At 42.9% G+C, this 19012-nt stretch overlaps 4 protein-coding genes and 1 non-coding gene across 5 annotated transcripts; 4 read left to right on the forward strand and 1 right to left on the reverse strand.

Moving 5' to 3' along the window:
* The first annotated feature begins 93 nt into the window (after positions 1 to 93).
* Positions 94 to 4561, forward strand: LOC4349809 (signal recognition particle subunit SRP54, chloroplastic). Its single transcript, XM_015762043.3, has 15 exons — positions 94 to 288; positions 378 to 480; positions 582 to 649; positions 718 to 819; positions 1021 to 1173; positions 1256 to 1333; positions 1529 to 1654; positions 1958 to 2060; positions 2275 to 2375; positions 2823 to 2960; positions 3054 to 3197; positions 3341 to 3416; positions 3689 to 3774; positions 3893 to 4018; positions 4159 to 4561. Exons 1-15 carry the CDS (start codon positions 109 to 111, stop codon positions 4246 to 4248), a joined length of 1674 nt encoding a protein of 557 aa, XP_015617529.1. The 5' UTR covers positions 94 to 108; the 3' UTR covers positions 4249 to 4561.
* A 245-nt stretch (positions 4562 to 4806) lies between these two features.
* On the forward strand, positions 4807 to 10753 carry LOC4349810 (small ribosomal subunit protein eS25). Its single transcript, XM_015762044.3, has 4 exons — positions 4807 to 4890; positions 4986 to 5060; positions 5168 to 5302; positions 10418 to 10753. The coding sequence occupies exons 1-4, from the start codon at positions 4888 to 4890 to the stop codon at positions 10529 to 10531; spliced, it is 327 nt and encodes a 108-aa protein (XP_015617530.1). The 5' UTR covers positions 4807 to 4887; the 3' UTR covers positions 10532 to 10753.
* Positions 10754 to 12333: 1580 nt separating this feature from the next.
* LOC4349811 (ribonuclease H2 subunit A) lies at positions 12334 to 15315 on the forward strand. Its single transcript, XM_015760195.3, has 8 exons — positions 12334 to 12619; positions 12957 to 13028; positions 13812 to 13935; positions 14003 to 14090; positions 14199 to 14336; positions 14484 to 14571; positions 14660 to 14780; positions 14886 to 15315. The coding sequence occupies exons 1-8, from the start codon at positions 12535 to 12537 to the stop codon at positions 15064 to 15066; spliced, it is 897 nt and encodes a 298-aa protein (XP_015615681.1). The 5' UTR covers positions 12334 to 12534; the 3' UTR covers positions 15067 to 15315.
* A 225-nt stretch (positions 15316 to 15540) lies between these two features.
* TRNAE-UUC (transfer RNA glutamic acid (anticodon UUC)) lies at positions 15541 to 15612 on the forward strand. The gene has a single exon. It is a non-coding gene; the product is annotated as a tRNA-Glu (tRNA).
* Positions 15613 to 17154: 1542 nt separating this feature from the next.
* LOC112936903 (uncharacterized) lies at positions 17155 to 18567 on the reverse strand. The gene has a single exon (XM_066305744.1). The coding sequence runs from the start codon at positions 18529 to 18531 to the stop codon at positions 17155 to 17157; it is 1377 nt and encodes a 458-aa protein (XP_066161841.1). The 5' UTR covers positions 18532 to 18567.
* Between the last annotated feature and the right edge of the window lie 445 nt (positions 18568 to 19012).

Raw genomic sequence — 19012 nt, forward strand, 5'->3', positions numbered from 1 at the left:
GGCCCAACATCGGCAAGCCCGAAAGCCCAATAGGGCCCATATTCAACAATCGCCTCTCTCTCTTATCCTCCCCGTTGGTTCCCTCCCCTCCGCAGAACGCCACCAAAAATGGAGGCCACCAGTAGTACTACACTAGCGCTCTCCTCGCCGCCCACCGCCGCCGCCCGCCGCTCGCCGGCGAAGGCGATCGTCGCCTCCCACCACCTGCGCCACTCCTCCGTCCCCGCCCTTCACCTCCGCGCGGTCCCCGGCCCCTCCTTCCGCGCCCTCCCCTCACCCGGCTTCCCGGTCCCTCCCAACTGCTAGTTTCTTGGTTTCTTCAATTCTTCCGCCCCGGAGAAATTTCGCTTTTGCTGATTTGTCTTGGATGCGTTCAGGGATGGAGGAGGAAGAGGGGAAGCGGGCTGGTTGTGCGGGCAGAGATGTTTGGGCAGCTCACGACCGGGCTGGAGTCCGCGTGGAACAAGCTGCGGGGAACAGGTGAGTTTCTTTTTGTTTTTGACGCAATTTTTCTTCATGTAAGTTGTAAATTTGTTGTCAATGAGATGAATGAATCAAGGAGATGTCTTTATTGGTTCAAGATCAACTGACGAAGGACAACATCGCTGAACCAATGCGGGATATCAGAAGAGCACTTTTGGAGGCAGATGTATGTGGTGTCATTCTTTACATGGTTTTGTTACATTTTCTCGATCTAATTCACTACCTACTTTGCAGGTGAGTTTGCCGGTAGTGAGAAGTTTTATTGAGTCCGTTACTGAAAAAGCTGTAGGCACTGATGTGATTCGAGGTGTCAAGCCTGAGCAACAGCTGGTGAAGGTATACTAAACAATGACATTATGGCTCTGGATAGTTTTAGGCTTAATTTTCTTCATTTAAGTCTGTGTTAATCTACTAGATATTAGTGCATGTTGTGGTATAAGTTCAGCATGCATTGTTTTCACTTCAGAGAAACAAGAGTCAGATATATTACTGTGTAATTCTAGCACCGGTTGGACTAACGTAAAAAAAACGATGCAGGTTGTGAATGATGAACTTGTACAGTTGATGGGTGGGGAGGTATCAGATTTGGTGTTTGCAAAAACTGCCCCAACAGTTATCCTATTGGCGGGTCTACAAGGTGTTGGGAAAACTACTGTTTGTGCAAAGCTTGCCTATTATCTAAAGAAAATGGTGCCTTCCTTAGTCCTCTACTTTAAGCATACTCTAAGATTCCTAGACTATTGAATGCTTATAGACCAGTCTCAGGTTACAGGGGAAGAGTTGCATGCTGATTGCTGCGGATGTCTACAGGCCTGCTGCCATTGATCAACTCACTATTCTGGGGAAACAGGTATTCTGAAGACAACACTCTTTCCAGGGTAGTATTGTCTTGGAAACCTTTTCTAGCTACTAATTTTAACTCAAACACAAAAATTCAAATTTGCCGCACTCTGCATATTTTACCTGTTTGAAGTTAAAATGACAGCTTCTTTTAAGTGTATTGCTGTGATGCGCTTTTTAATGAAATACATTTCAACTTTCATAGGTTGGGGTTCCAGTTTACTCTGAAGGAACTGAAGCTAAACCTTCACAAATTGCCAAGAATGGCATAAAGGAGGCAAAAAGCAAGAAAACTGACGTAATCATAGTGGATACTGCTGGAAGGCTGCAGGTCATTCTTATTTTTTCTTTAATTTTTTCCTCTTGTTTCAGCTATGATTCTAAAAGAACATGGATCTGTTTTTGCTAGTTTTTACCAGTTGACATCTCACATAAAAATATCTATAATGTCAGATCTTGATCATCTTGAACTTTAAAATATTAGTTATGCCTTATGTTCATGTATGTGATTAAATTGCAATAGTTTACACTTTACACTTCTATGTAGTTGCAAATTTTTGTTTTATCTTTGTTTCAAACTTAACATAGTACTTCCACTTGTAAAAGATCATCTGATTAGTCCTTCTATGGTTAGGTAGATAAAGCCATGATGAGTGAGTTGAAAGAGGTAAAAAGGGCAGTAAATCCTACAGAAGTTCTACTTGTGGTGGATGCCATGACTGGACAAGAAGCTGCATGTACGTAGCTACCACTCATTGTTCTTCCAGGGGTATAGGGATCTAGTAAATACTGTTCCCATATTATTTTTGCCTCACGTACAAGTTTTTGTTCCAAGTATCAATATCATGTTCATTTTATTGCTTGCTCCTCATGATAATCAAATATTGAACTCGTTATCATCTGCTATAGTTGCCCTACGACTTACCCGCATTTCTTTTCTGATATGGCCAGCATTGGTTAGCACCTTCAATGTTGAGATTGGTATTACTGGTGCTATACTGACAAAACTGGATGGTGATTCCAGAGGTGGAGCAGCACTAAGTATCAAAGAGGTCTGTTGAATGTGAAAAACAAATGTCCATCATTTTGTTTTTCCATCTAATTATTAGTTCAGAGTTCTTTATTTTCTCGAACAAGTTCAGAGTTCTTTGTGAAATAATAAAAACCAATTCTGTCCTGAACAATGTATTAATTCTGCTAAGAAGGCGCAACAATTACTGTTTCCGGTTCATTTTGTTGGATTCCACTTCCTAGATTCCTCGCTTACTGAAAAAAAAGTTTGGTTGTGTGAGTTCAACTGGTCCTGACAAATTTGTTGTCTAATAAAAAATGTCCATAATAGGGTTATATGTTATTTGACTTTGTATCTGTGACTCTTCCAATTGTATCTTTACATGTTATTCTGGTACTTTTGTCACACCTACATTTCTCAGCAATTTTACTTTGTGTTCCCTTGGCTGGTAGCATATAATAAATATGAAGAAATGATGAATCTGTAGGTATCTGGAAAGCCCATCAAGTTTGTAGGGCGAGGAGAACGCATGGAAGATCTTGAGCCTTTCTATCCTGATCGTATGGCACAACGAATCTTGGGAATGGGAGATGTACTTTCATTTGTTGAAAAGGCACAGGAAGTGGTAGGCAGGCTTCTGTGAAATATTCCTTTCTTTTTTTACTTTAATTAAAGAACAATTTGATACTCATAGTGTGTAATCTACTGGTACAAGTAGATGCGTCAAGAAGATGCTGAGGAATTACAGAAGAAGATCCTGAGTGCAAAATTTAACTTCAATGACTTCTTGAAGCAAACACAAGCTATCGCACAAATGGGTTCATTTAGTCGTATAATTGGCATGATTCCAGGCATGAACAAGGTGCAAACATGAACTTGTTGAACTCATTGGCTCCTTTATCACTTTACTTTGGAACTAATCTTCACACTATGGTACACTGGCGCTTATGTTTCAGCTTCATACTTGATGTTATTAAGACCATAGCTTTTCCGTGTTTTGAATAGGTTACCCCTGCTCAAATTCGTGAAGCGGAGAAAAACCTTAAATTTATGGAGTCCATGATCAACGTAATGACCCCTGGTATGTATAGTCTACCAATGACAGGCATCTTGAAGATATCCTGTTGCTTGTTCCTCCCATTCTCTTGCAATATTAGTGTAGTGTTCCAAATGTAACTGATATTTTTGAAAATCTGAATCCATCATCTAATTAGTGTTTCAGCTTGGACTGTATCAAGCGATCCAGGCCTGCCACTGAAATAACACCTTGATGCTAATGGCGTAGAACATAATAGTGATGGATCTTTGTTACATGAATATTGTCTTGATAATGTTAATCGTGCCTTTGTGCAGAGGAAAGGGAAAGACCAGAGCTACTTGCTGAATCACGCGAGAGGAGGATAAGAGTGGCCAAGGAATCCGGAAAAAACGAACGACAGGTTCAATTCTTAACCTTTTCTCTTTTTTTAATCTCATCAGCATTTCCATATCTGTCTGCGCTACTACAAACCAAACTGAACCCCATGGACGTCAATTGACTGCCCCCTGCACTACTAGGTGAGCCAATTGGTTGCGCAGCTCTTCCGAATGCGTGCTCAAATGCAGAAAATGATGGGTGCTATGCAAGGGCAAGACACCCCTGATATGGAAGGCCTCATGGATTCCATCAAGGCAGAAGAGCAGGTAAAGGCACCTCCTCTATCACAGATTCCAACAAGTTCTGCTGCTTTTTTTTTTCTCAGAACAATTACTTGGGCCTTGGGGCATGTTCATTTGTTCTTCTGTTGATGAAATATGTGTTTGCGATACTGTATTTTACTCAGGCTGCCGCTGGTACTGGAAAGCGAAGGAGAAAGTATGGCAATCTGAGGCGGCGAGACCTGGATGCAATGCGCGGTTTCCGTCGACGATGAATGTTCATTGGCTCTTTCTGAACCAAAGTGTTTTGATGCCAGTTACATGTATAGGAAGCGAGAATTTGGATGCTTTTGGGGAGCTACTGGTTTGCTGTGATCACCATGTAGTTTCTGTTGTAATTTTTTTCTTTTTTTGAAAAGACGTACTAGTATATCGGTATATGTTGTATTTTTGGCCATCAATTTAGCTCATAAGTTGTGTTCCTTGCCCATTTTTTGTGATCTCTAGCTGAAACTCGCAAATGGTGGCAAAGTGGAACATACAAACTGCTCTCCATTTCAATTTATAATAATAATTTTTCTATATAAATACCAGCGAGATGGGAGCAATTCAGTGTTTTTTTTCTATTTTCCTTTCAGAAAATACAGGCTTTGTTTCCCTTCAGAAAATACATGGCTTTGTCGTCAAAGAGCGCCTTCAATGAACTGATACGCCCTCAAGATTTCCGCCTTTAGTGGCCATCTACATGCAACGCGAGCCGCGAGATCTCACGATCCGACGGCTGCAAATGACTCTCCCCTTCCTATATAAAGCCTCGTTCCATCCAGGGTTCCAGACCCAAACGCCTCACCACCTGTTTGCCGCCGCCGCCACCGCCACTTCGCCGGAACCCTAAACCAGCCCGGCCTCCTCCCATGGTGAGAATCAACATTTCCTCCACCTCACCTATGAAGATTTCGCCATATTGGTTAGTAATGGGTGCTTGTTTTTTTCTCTGTGATGTGATGTGCAGGCGCCGAAGAAGGACAAGGCCCCGCCGCCGTCCTCGAAGCCGGCCAAGTCCGGCGGAGGCAAGCAGAAGAAGAAGGTCATCCAGATCCCCTGTGAATTACTGCTTGTTTCGATTCGTCTCAAACGCTCACTTGTTTTGTCCTTTTTGGATCTGTGTGTTGGGGATGTGGTGCGTAATTGCAGAAGTGGAGCAAGGGGAAGCAGAAGGAGAAGGTGAACAACTCGGTGCTGTTCGACAAGGCCACCTACGACAAGCTTCTCTCCGAGGTGCCCAAGTACAAGCAGATCACCCCCTCCGTCCTCTCCGAGAGGCTCAGGGTATGTATCCCCCCTTTGTCTTCCTCTCCATGATTCTGTAGCAGTATCTGTAACAATTTGGAATCGAGTCATTGGAAGTTCGTAAACCATGTTGTCTCTGAATTGCTTCACAGGCTCACAATGCGATGATTATATTCCTTCTTTTTTTTCCTTTTAGAAGGGGTTAATTGGATTTATGCTATTAAGAATTTGCCTGTTTTGAAAAAAAAAATGTCATTACAATTCGTCTAGTTGGAACGATGCCATTAAAATCAGAAATACAATTAGGACAATATCTCATCCTTCACCCTTAGAATGGGATAGTGTAATGAGACAATCTCTGTCTCTCATATATCACCTTTTCACACACCCTTTCCTCATAGCCCTGTCGTCTACATGAGCCCCAATGTCACATCGTGCACCTTTATCGCATGCGGTGGAGTCACATGCCCCATCTTGTGCCAGAACAGCATGGCATGCAGTAGTATGACTAATAGTACTAGTCCCATGCAGTAGTACTACTACTAAGTCACTCTCACTCACCCTACACGAGGACTACTAGTGTGTATTTCCTTCATCCCAAAATGAAAAAATCTAGTACATTATGTGTTTGACATATCCTGTACTAGATTTGTTTATTTTGGGACGGAGGGAGTATCCAGTAGTAGTAGCAGCAACTGTTTGAATCATGAAAAAAGTGAAATTAATGTCATGACATAAAGGATAAGATAGTAAAAAATAATTGCTATCTTTGTTTCGATTAGTTTTCTATTACATTAGAGTTCCAACAATCACAGGTATAGCAACTACTATATGATATTCATATACTTGTAGGTATCAGTTCCGGTACTCAACTATAAAGTTTGGTACCTACGAGAAAATTGGCATTTTGTGATTGTCAAAAGTGGGTATCGTTGGAATTTCATTCCACAAATTGGTTTCGCTAAAATACCACTATCAAACGGGGGCAATACACTAGAATGCTATTTCTTCTTAATTGAATGAGGTGTGCCTTGTTTTTCTTGACGACCTGACCCAAATACCCCTCTGGATTCTTTTCCTATCTCCTCTCTCTCTCTCTCTCTCTCTCTCTCTCTCTGACTTGTTCACTTTTTAGCCATCATCAACGAACCGCCGGCACCCTTCTTCCTTGTTGTTCCTCTCCGTGCTTCCATCCCAACACATGGCTAACGATTGACGAAACAGTGTGCAAATCCAAGCCGTGCAAAGGATTTGCTTGAGGTTGGAGGTGACTAGGAGGCCACATGAGAAGGAGTTTGATGCTAGAGGTGACGAGGAGAAAGAACACAATGACGACGATGACTGTGAGCATCGTGTCTCATCAATGTGGGTGTGGCTTCTATGATGGCCCCGCCGCCATGAAGCCTAGAATTGTCCTCGTGACGTTGCTCACTTGCTATGGCTTCGCCAATGGCGACTGCTATAGGCTCCTCTTTGCTCGTGTCGCTCACTCCCACAACTCTCCGGCCTCCCTCTCCATCTCCATCGCAAGCCATGTCTTGGTCATGAAGCCTCATCCCTAGCCAATCCGCTTGGCCACCATCGGTTCTCTCAGCGCCGCTCACGACCATCGGTGTCTAATCCTTCCACAACCACTCATTGTGCCGTCTAAGGAGGAATCCAATATTTGGTACGTGAGGGAGGAGACGTAATGAGGACATCACTAACTTGGATATGATCATGGCTACATTATTTATTCATCAACCAAAGGTGCATGTTTTCTATGTTTTCTATGTAAGATTTACGTGTTACAACGAATCTGGACAGGCTTATGTCCAGATTTGTTGTATGTGTCATATCCCACCAAAATCCCTTATATTTAGGGATGGAGGGAGTTTATATTTGAACAAACATTATTGCACCATGAGTTTTGTGTCTTCCCGTTTGTAAAAATATTTGCGTAGGTAAAGGAGAGTGGGCTCACTAAGTGCTTGGATAATCGAAGTTGATTGGGGACCAAACTAAGATCTTACCCAAGTCTACTACTACATCACAACATCACTTTTGGTCCATAGAAAGCAAGAGATGAAGTTCTGCATGTTTTGGATTTGGATTTGGGCTTCCTGTCAGTATCAACTTCAAATAAACCTAGTCGTTTATCCAAAAAGATTCCTGAGGCCCATGAGTACTTGTTGGAAAGCTTATGGAGTTTACTTTGATATGGTTCTGGTCCCATGTCGAAATTCCTTCCGAACTGTCGGGAATCTGTAAAACAAACCACATACCTTATCCAGTCCAAGTCTGATTTGGGTCTTGGACCTTGTAATTGTGTCGTGGGCTAAGCCCAAGGGGGTGGTGCAGGTTTTGCTTAGATTATTTCATAGTTCGGTTTGTAGAATACCATCTTCGAGTTCTTGATTAATCACTCATCTGCAATTGATGGCAACAGGATGCTCGATCTTCCATCAGGTAAAGATAACTCTTGATTTGGCGAAAACTTGTCACACATGATTTGACTTTCGATCAACACGATCTAAACTTGCAATTTCAGCACCATGTCTTTTCTAGTTACCAACCGTGCCGAAATCTGATTGGCCTTCACTGAGAAGGCTAATCCTTGCATGCGAATCGAAGAATACAAGCAAGAAAAAGGTAGATTGTAGCTCAATTGCAGATGAATGATTTAGCACTCGAAGTTGGGGTTCTACAAACCGAACTAGTGGTGAAATTGCAATGGTAGAAATAATCTAACCGAAACTTGACTCTAAACTATGGCGACTACTCAACAAATATGATTAAGGACGTCCTAAGATTAGCCCTAGGGCGCCACCTCCTTGGGTTTAGCCCACGACACAATTACAAGTTTCAAGGCCCAAATCAAACTCGGGCTGGATGAGGCACGTGGCTTGTTTTGCAGATTCCCGATAGCTTAGTAGGAATTTTGACGTGGGACCAAAAACCATCTAAAAGTAGGCTCTATAAGCTTTCCAATAAGTACTCGAGCCCCAAGATTCCTTCTAGATCAGTGGCTAGGTTCGTTTGAAGTTGATGTCATATGTCCCGAATCTAAATCCAAAACGTGCAGAACTTTATCTCTTGCCTTCTAAGGATCAGAAGTGACGTGGTGATGTAGAGGTAGACTTGGGGGAAGATCTCGGTTTGGTCTTCAATCAACTTCTTTGATCATCAAGTACTTCGTGAGCCCGCTCTTCTTTACTTCACCCACACAGGTAATTTTTTGGAAATGAGAATATACAAAACGCATGGTGCAGTAACGTTTGTTCAAACATATAATGTGTAAATCTAATACAGAACATATGCACCTTTAGCTTGATGTGTAACATAAGCATAGCTATATCCGAGCCAATGATGTCCTCACCAAGACGAAGATAATGACGAGATTTGAGGTGGATGCACCCTAGTCACTTCGTCTTCATCTCGCTCATCGCCGATCCCATCGAGGTCCACACAGCAAAGGCCACCATGAGCTCATGCACCGCTTTCCTCGTCAGGCTAGCAGCGGTAGCGGTGTGCTGTGGTGCTAACGCGGCAGATGTGCAGGTGGTGAGCTGACCCAAGGTGGATCTATCCCCTTCTCGTCTCTTCTGTTCCTCAATAGGAGAGCCCAAGGGCATTTATGTCCATTTGCTATGTAAAAAAAATGCAAAAACTGACCAAAAGGGAAGAAAAAACATTCTAGCGTGTTGCCTATATTTGAGAGTGGTATTTTATCGAAACCCATTTGCGGGATGGCATTCCAGTGTAACCCACTTTTGACAATGACATCTCGGTACCTACAGGAATCAGAGTTGGTACGTGCCAGACTTGATACCTGTATATTAGGTTTGATGCTTATGCATACCAGATTATCGTCATTAAGACCCTAACATGGTGTATATATTTTAGTATTGACTATAACTTAATGTGACATTCATATATCATCTAGGTAATACACTATCCAAACAAACAACTTTGGGGATGAATGTGGACAAATATTTGTCTATATTCATCCCTCAAAAGTTGATTCTTTTTTAAAGAGGACAGAAATTTCTTGAGACAAATAATATTTTGTTGGGTTTATCATCAATTGATGAAGTCTATCGCTTTGGGTTTTGGTTTTGTTGGGATGGATGCAAGGTGTTGAGTTTGGATCCGACGACAGGCGGTAGCGGGGCTTGGGAACGACGCTTGGGGATCGAGAGGGATGGGAGGAAGAGTGGAGAGGATAGAGGTAGAAGATAAGGGGCAATTTAGTCCAAAATAAAATCTCAGTGCATCCAAGGGGTATGTAGTGGCATATCTCCGATTTCAACAGAATTATAATGGCATCATTCCAATTAGACATTGTAATAGCATTTTTTGAAATGGGCAAATTTATGATGGCATGGATCCAATTATCCATTTTAGGAGCTCAGTGGTAGACTTTGTTAGGAATGTATGGTGGATCTTGGCAGTTTCGTTGTTCAGATGTGTAGGTTAATAGTATTATTGTAGTACAACTGGCAACTAGTATACCAACACTATATTGTTTAGAGGTTGGCATATTTGTCCTGCAAGATATCATGACCTGTGCTATATCAGAATTCACATGATCATAGGTAAGTGAGTTTATTTGCAGAATCAATTGGTATTTTTTTTGTAAATTTGACAGTGGAACTGATCTAAGTGATAAAAATGTCTAATCAGATAGCAGGAAAAACACTTAAACCCTCTTCTTTGTATTAGAAACTACAAGATAGTATAGGACATTTGATTCTTTTTCACTCTTAAATTTCGTAATATAATAGGATGCCAGCGCATATAGCGTGTTGTTTGAAGCGAAAGTGGCATATTGTTTTTTTTATGTGATCTACATTCTTACATTATTTTTTATTTACTTCACAGCAATCTTTTACACCTGTTGCATCTTTCTTTTCTTGTGGATTACTTCTACCTGAAATTGATGTACACTGCTCTGTACTTTACGTTCCACGGCTTTCTTCCTCGGATCATCTTTTTGCTCTTTCATGACTGCAAAATGAGAATAAAGCTGTTGTTAAAATTGTTTGATTAGACAATTAAGTTTAAAAGTTGTCATGCTACTTCTTCAATTTGACGTAGTTTGTTTATCAGTAGAATAAACTGCTATTCAGATGTGTCATTGACAGTATTAATTGAAATTGAATGTTTTGCCAGATCAATGGGTCGCTCGCTCGACAGGCCATCAAGGATCTTGAGTCAAGAGGCGCCATCAGGGTGGTGTCTGTACATTCGAGCCAGCTAATCTACACCAGAGCCACCAACGCTTGAGGCATAAGCTTTCACTAAAAAAAAAGCTTGGGACATAATCAGTCTAGACTCGCAACCAAAAAAATCGTATTGTACGATCTTTGTTGATCTTGAGATCCTGAAGAAAAAAAATTGGGAGTTCTGATTCCCATGACAATTGCAACATGAAATTGCTTATCTTCACTGAAATTCAATGTTCAACAAGCTGGCTATTTTATTAAATGGAATGCAGTGATTGTTTTATCTTGTGGCTCTTCTATTGAATGGAATGCACATGATCGTTATCTTGTGGCTCTGATTGCTATGCCTGATATGTGATTAACCCATGGCCTGTTTGGTTCGAGGAATAAACCCATCTAGGGTGGATTTGGTGGAATGACTCCATTCACCATCTCTTCAGTGGTTTGTACTTTTGTGGGGAATATGAGGAGATGGACTAACCACATCCCATCCCTCCAACCGAACAAACTAGGATCAAGTGAGTCAATTGGCCATCTCATTCCTCAATGCAAACAGCCCATATAAGTGTATGATGGTATGTGTATTGTATGCTTCATTGGTATTGCTTAGGGGAGGATATCGGCTCGGCTCGGTTTGGCTCATTACCTTAACGAGCCAGCTCGGCTCGGATCGTTAAGACTAACGAGCTCGAACGCTGACTCGGCTCGACTCGGCGAGCTGGCTCGTTGAGCTTGTTTAGCTCATTAACTTAATGCTTACCAACCGGTGCTCCCTATCCATGAAGGCCCTGCGGTGGCTGCGGGAGAAGCGGCGTGGCCCGGCGGCTGCAGTGGGAGGAGCGGCGTGGCTCGGTGGCTGCGGCGGGAGGAGTGGTGTGGTTGGCATCGTCGGCGTGGCGCTACAGCTGCGGGAGGAGCGACCGGAGTCGTCGCCTCGTCGGCGTGGCCTTGCGGCCCTTGCGGCTGCAGCCTGCGGGAGGAGGGGCCGGTGGGCAGGGCAGTGTTGCGGCCTATGGTGGGCTGGCGGCGCAAGGAGAAGGGCGAGGCAGCGCTGCGGCGGTGCAAGAGAAGGCGACGGCGGGAGCCTGCGAGGCTGCGACGGTGCATGCACAAGAGAGGCGCCTCGGCTAACTGACGACGGTCAAAGCTATGGTTTTTACTGGGCACTTGAGTTGTTGGGCTGGGCAGTTGGGCTTCCTTATTGGGTTGGGCTACCTGTCTGATTTTTGAGCTATGCGAGTTTAAGGAGCCTATTGAGTAACTCGCGAGCTGGCTCGGGCTCGGCTCGTTTGCTTAACGAGCAAAACAGCTAGCTTGGCTCGGCTCGTTAAGACTCCGAGCTCGAGTCGATCCGAGCCGAGCCTGCAACAAGCCGATCCGAGCCACGAGCTTCAAGCTTTTTGCCCAGCCCTAGTATTGCTATTAATGTGGGAATGCAGTTTTGCTATCAATTGTTTGTCTTTTTACAGAGAAATTAATTGTTTGTTCTTAGGATGTACTCCCCCCCCCCTTCTACATTATAAGATTTAAATTCACTAACATTCATACAAATTTAGACACATATGAAGCACATACATATAATGTGAAATAGATGAAGTAGTATAAAGTTATAAACTCAATACATATAATGTGAAATTGAGGAAGTAGTATAAAGTTATGAACTCATAGTGATTTGCATCCATACACATGATTAGGCCTGCCGCAAGATCACTCTTCCCTCTTCAACTACAGGTGATCAACCGCTATGAAATTCCATCCCATCAATGTGTATCAGGCCCTAAACAAACACACTATAAAATCTCAAATGGGCTGAAATTTAGCCCATACAGTACATAATTGGGCAAGACAAGGCCCATACAAATAGAGGCCGAAATGAGCTTCCGTTCTCTCTCGCCCCGCCCCGCCCGCCGCTCTCCTCCGCGCCGCCGCCCGCCGCCGTCTACTCCTCTCCCGCGCCGCCGGCCGCCGTGTTCCATCCTTTCCCCGGCGCCACAAGCTTCCGGCCCCTAGATAGCCCGCGAAGCCAAGCTGCCGGCCCCTCGCTCGCCCGCGCAGACGGCCGAGATGGTGGCAGCGGTGGCGCCGGAGTGGGCCACCAAGGAGCCCTGCCTCATGGGAATCGACGAGGCTGGGCGCGGCCCCGTTCTCGGTGACCACCCTTTCTCCTAAGATTTTTCTGTTAATTTTAGCTTTCGGTTGGGCATAGGTTCTTGTACTGTATCTCTCGATGAAATTTTACCCTATTTTCCTTGTTGATGTGTTGCTCCGCTTTGTATTGTTTCTTAAAGCTATTGTTACGCAAATCTGCAGTAAGTAGAGTTTCAAGCAAATACTGAATCTTTCTTGAAATCTTAGCTCGTGTCGGCACGTTCCGTTTCTGACATTTCCCCCAACTTGTGTTGAACTGAACTCGGATCTGCTCGTCTGGAGCAGAAATGTTGCAATTTGACTGAAATCGTGACCTCTCCGTGATGTTGCTGCCTCAGGTCCAATGGTGTATGGCTGCATGTACTGCGCTCGTTCCTACCAAGACACTCTTGCAACCCTTAAATTTGCAGGTATTCATGTCGGTTTTCCTGTCTCTTAGTATATATTTAGTAGTACTTCACTTCGCCTTGTTGCTGGTGGCGCTGCACATTACTATTAACTCATGAAGTAGGATAAGATTCCGAGATACATAATTTTAGTTTCATCAACATACAAAGTGGTGATTTGGAAGTTGGAACACATACAACTATACAAGGCTAACCAGCATTGTGCCTCATCATGTGTTATGACCTACTTATGGAATAAGAACTTTGGTTGACTTGGCCAGAAGGAAGGAAATAATCTTTTCTTTTAAGAGCCTGATACTAATTCTTACAAAGTCTGTGCAGAACTGGACTTTTGAATATACTACTATAGGATACAAACATCTCACCTTTTCTGCTGATAATAGTTGTTATGTTCTTCTTGGTTCTCTATCTCATAAAATTTTCTCCTTCCCCTTCATCTCATTCTTGTAAGATTTAACTGCTTTCATTTCCACATACTTCCACCCTATTAATTCAAAACACTACAAGCGTCGCTTATATGTGGTACAATCTCGTTTTTATTTTGTCATAATGCATGAATGCTAAACAATAGTCAGTCAAATCTCGAACATGTTTTGGTAATTCCATCATGTTTGCATTTAATATTCAAATCCTATAGTTGGTAAAAAAAATGTGACTTCCCTTGAGTACTGGATAATATGAAGAGTAAAACATGAATAGTAACTCATAAGTTGGCAGTCAGCCATACCACGTAGAGAATTTTACCACCAGTGAACTTACTTAGTTTGTTGTTCTTCTCCTGGGCAGATTCGAAGACCTTGAAGGAAGAACAAAGGGAGGAGCTGTTTGAAAGTCTAAAAGACAATAGTTCAATTGGGTGGGAAGTGGATGTCATATGCCCAAAGGAGCTATCTGCTAAAATGTTAAAAAGGTGTATCTGACTTTTGTACCTAAACTGCAAATCTTTGTTCTGTGACTAATAGTTTCTTTGTTTTCAGATCGAAAGTTAACCTGAATGAAATATCTCATAACTCTGCAATGGGTCTGGTCAAAAGAGCTCTTGACATGGGAGTTCTACTAGCAGAGGTATGAGCTTATATTATTGGATAAAAGTTTATCTTGTATGCAGTTAACCTTTGTAAACCCAAAAAATACTCACAAATTGTTTCAACAATTGTCTACCTCCTTGCAAAGGTCTACATTGATACGGTTGGAGATGCGGAGAAGTACAGGATCAAATTGACTGAAAAGTTCCCAGGCATCAAATTTGTGGTTGCCAAGAAGGCTGATAGCCTTTTCCCAGTTGTTAGTGGAGCAAGTATAGTTTCGAAGGTAATTCCATATATGATTTTTTTCCACCAATTATACTTTAATGTGTAAACTAGACATGCATGTATGTAGACAATTTATGCAGCAAACATTAACTTGTCTGAGTGTAAACCAATTATAAAGTTGTGACCTCTTGATATGTTAGTGCAGGTTACCAGAGACAGAGCCTTGAGAAACTGGGTATTTGATGAAACGGCTCAGAATATGCACATGAACACTGGGTCTGGTTATCCAGGAGGTAATGTATTCATCATTGTAAGTGATCTATTATCAATGTATATAGTCATAAAGACTGTTTTGTTAAAGACCTTCAATTAATGGTGCAGATCCTTCCACTAAACAATGGTTAGAAGATCACAAACATCCGATATTTGGATTCCCGTCTTTGGTTCGTTTTAGCTGGGGAACTTGCACGCCCTTCTTCAATGACGCAATTGAAGTTACCTGGTGAGTTTTAATTTTGAAGCCTTATGGTACTGTGCGTTTCATAAGACGCCGCAAACTGTGATTCTCGCGACAATTAAAATTTGTGCCATATGCAATCATATGTAGGGAGTCCAATGAACTTGAAGAAGATGCAGGTAGCAACGGTAGTGTTAAGAGACAGGTCAAGCTATCAAGCTTAGGCTTTACTGGATTCAAAAGGAAGTCTGAGGAGATCGACTCAAGTGGGAAAGGCCGTTGCAAGTTCTTCCAGGCTCGCAAACTTGAACTTGTCAGGAAGTTTCAGTGATGCGTATCAGCTTCGTTGTCTGTACTACTAACTTTAAGTCAGAGTAGAAGGCTCTTATGGGGTTATGGCTTGTATTTCAGCTGTGACACTTGTGAGTTCAGTATAATGAAGGCTCTTATGGTGATATTGTATTTCAGCTATGAACTTGTGGGTTCAGTAAAATTCTGAATCGAGCATTTGAAGTGTTTTTCAGACATTTATTTGAACTGCTCCAAAGTTAATAGAATTATGTTAGATTGATTCTATGCACTTGATGTATTTCTTAGCAATGGAAAGTTGCCAAAGCAAACCTGACACTAATGAAAACCCTCTTCGTTTTTAGTTCGGCGTAGTTCTCATTCAGGAGATGTACATAAATATATTTGTATTGGATTGTATTGCCAGAATACTCCATGAAATTATAGAGGAAAAAGAAAACACACAAAGGCCTAGATAAATATACTAATAAATAATTGGATAACATACATCAACACATCCGTTGTCGTCCAGCGGTTAGGATATCTGGCTTTCACCCAGGAGACCCGGGTTCGATTCCCGGCAACGGAAATTTTTGTTTTCTCCTTTTGCATGTTGCAGACGTTGTATACGCATGGAGTTGCAAATCTCTTGCGATTTTGAAACAAGAACTAAATTGCGAATTATAAAGCACTTATGATTTGACGTAAGAATCGAATTATGAAATAACAATACCTTTTCTTTTGTGATATAGGACATGCAAATAGTGCACATTATTCACACTACTTTTTGTACGACATGGAAAAAAAAAAGGAGAGAATGTCTTTTATAGAGACAAAGACTTTCCCAAGCACACATATTCATCGGGATATAGATTTTTATCTCTTGAGTAGATATCCCTCTCGTTTCGTGTATATTTATCTGAGTAGTTATAAAAAAATAAAAAAAAAGACAAGATAAATCAATATGAGATATATCATCCAAAAAATATGTAAGGTCAAATTCGACTTTTATAATTTATAACAAAAAGGAATAAATTAAACTTAGTTAATGTACATTCGTGGTTATATTTTAAATTTTTATTAATTATTGTTACAACTTGTAAAAGTTAAATTTAAATTTGAGTAAATTGTAATAGCGGTACAGGATCATGTCAAGTGGGTGCAATTTAGTATATGAACATGTAAAATGCTCGTTTTGGTGCATGCACTTGTTTAATAAATGCAAAGTAAGGCTAAAATGGCACGACAAGACTAGTTTTTCTATGTTGGACATTATAAATTATAAACTAGTAGATGACGTGCGTGCACATAGTAGAAATGTTATATTTGTAAACTTAGTTTCCACTTTATCTTTCTTTGTTTCTATCCCTTACATCATTGCTCAGTTTTATATTTTTTATGCAATCATTATGTCTTATTATAGGCTTATCCTTCTTAGACACGTGTTTACATAGAATCAAAATCAACAAGATTAACCTTGCCGTACGATTTTGACCTTATTCGCACGCACCAAACAAGTTCGTGCACTAAAACAAACGTTTTACAAGTTCATGTACTAGATTGCACCTACCTGACAAGTTCGTGTACTGCTGATATAATTTACTCATTAAATTTGTATGTTTTTGAAGTGATATATTTCATATTAACTTATTTTATTATTTTTTAAAAAAAAATCTAACAACTATTTATATGACATGCAACAAATCGTCATGAGAAATGAAAACACTTTCCATATTCATCATCTCTTTTAATGAAATTACATGGGTAAATAGCTAATTTAGTCTCTCAAATTTCACCGAAGGCTCAATTTGATCCTTCAAGTTTCATTTTGTTCATACAAGTTCTTTAAGTATTTGTTTTGGCTTAAAATCATTCTTAGGCCTACTTAATATGCCATATGGCTATTTCTAGTCAACATTTATGTTAGAAAATGTCTTTTTTCCATTAATTTGTATGCAACCATATACTAGAAAAAGAGAAAACCAAGATAAATAAACAACATTGCAGATGTACTTCCCATTATTTTAATATATGCACAAAAAACTTGAGTGTAATGGCTATCGCATACACTTGCAAATACGATAGCCATTATTTCTATGGCGGTGCCGCACGATGCTTCTCATTTTAGTCCTTAAGACGGGAAGAACCAATCAGCTATCCATCGAGGTCTCCATCGTTTAGGTGGGTATCCATCATCATCTAACCCTAAAGGCACCCTATCCCTCTTTATGGACACCGGATTATCGAACCTGAAAGTGCCGTTCTTCATGTTATACACACCGTAGGCGCAGTCGCCGATGCCATCGATGATCCCATCCAAGCAGTAGTCAGTAACAATGGATCCCAAGAAGAATATGGAGCTCCCATGATCCGGCAATGTCGGGACTGCCTTGGAGTTGGTGTTGCCGAGGAAGATTGCCTGGTCACCTATCTCCTCCACCTCCGACCACCGGCGATTCTCCATGTCCGCCTCGAACACGTCCAGCTTGATCTCCTTGCTCAGCTCGTCGGCGCACCAATGGCGGTAATCGTAGACGGCGGGGAGGCGCCACCGCCACCGGACCATCAGCAGCGGCTTGTCGCCGGTGCACGACTCGACGAGGTGGAGGTTGCGCACCCAATAGTAACCGTGTTCTTCGTCGTCGAGAGGAGGAGCTGTGTCGATCACGACCTCGCCGCGGCAGTAGCGAGGTCTATGCTGCGTTGCCGTCGTCGTCGACGATGACGGCGACGAGACGGCCTCGCTGCTGCTGAACTCGTGGACGAAGAGCTCCTCGCCGGTGCTGATGGAGTAGAGCTTGCCGTGGTACAAGGCCATGTCGCGCCAGCAGTGGTGCGAGGTAAAGAGGCCGCCGTCGTCGATGGAGATGGTGGCGGCCGTGAATGACCAGTACGGCAACTGCGGCGGCTTGGGCGGAAGGTGGAGGAGGATGAAATAGTCAGTCATGGCGGCGACGTGGTCCGGCGAGCGCACGATGATCTTGCGCATGAATTCCTCGGGCTTGGGGAAGCACATGGCGTCGTAGCAGCCGCCGGGGCAGAGCCCGACGGGAGCGTGGTTGGGCAGAGCAATCTTGGCCATGGAGAGAGGGTTCCTCAGAAAGCACTCGGGTTGGCGCTGCGGCTGCGGCGGCGGCTGCTCCGGCGGCCGGTGGTAGAGGAGCCAGCCATCGAAGGAGCCGCGGCAGACGGTGCCGGGAAGTTCGTCGTCGTCGGGGTCGGGGACGAGGCGGTGCACCTCGCCGTCGGGGAGGCTCTGGTAGGTGGCGCGGTCCAAGCTGAGCCAGGGCAGCGGCGGCGGCAGCGGGTGCTGCCGCGGCGCGGCGAGGCGCCACGAACGGCACACGGCTTGGAAGCGGAGGCGGTCTCTGTAGGACAGGAGACGGCAGAAGACCATGCCCGCCAGCTCCGGTAGGAGGTCCGGCCATGGCGACGAGGCGCGTTCGTCCACGCCGCTGGCTGGAGGTACAAGCACAACGACTTCCTGGTCGAGTTTCGCGTCGTCCATGGCGCTCTGCGTCGTCGACGTACGGCCGGACGTGCGGACGACGATGGATTCTTCTCTTTTGTCCGTCCGTGTATCGGATTTTAATTAGCTCGATCGTCTCGAGACATACACGTACGTATGCAGAGAGGCGCGGTGTGCGACTGCTTGATCGAATCGTATTTGGAGATTGGAATTGATTCCATCTGTAATCGGTTGGAGTTGGAGATTGGAACTGATGTGTTTAGTTCGAAGTTTGATTGAAATTGCAACAGTGCGACGGAAAAGTTGGAAGTTTATGTGTGTAAAAAAAGTTAAAAATTTAAAGAAAAAAATTAGGAACTAACCATGCCTGAGATATATGGGGTCAGGTTCCACAATAGAGGTCGAATTCCCCGGCCCGCGGCTAGGGGTTCTGTTGGGAGTAGGGTTTCCTTCCTCCCGTTCTTGTGCTTTCGTTTTAACTTAATCAGTTTTAGTTTCAGTCTCCCTTCCATATTATAAG

This window comes from Oryza sativa, chromosome 11 (genome assembly GCF_034140825.1).
Source record: "Oryza sativa Japonica Group chromosome 11, ASM3414082v1".
NCBI classification, from domain to species: domain Eukaryota; kingdom Viridiplantae; phylum Streptophyta; class Magnoliopsida; order Poales; family Poaceae; genus Oryza; species Oryza sativa.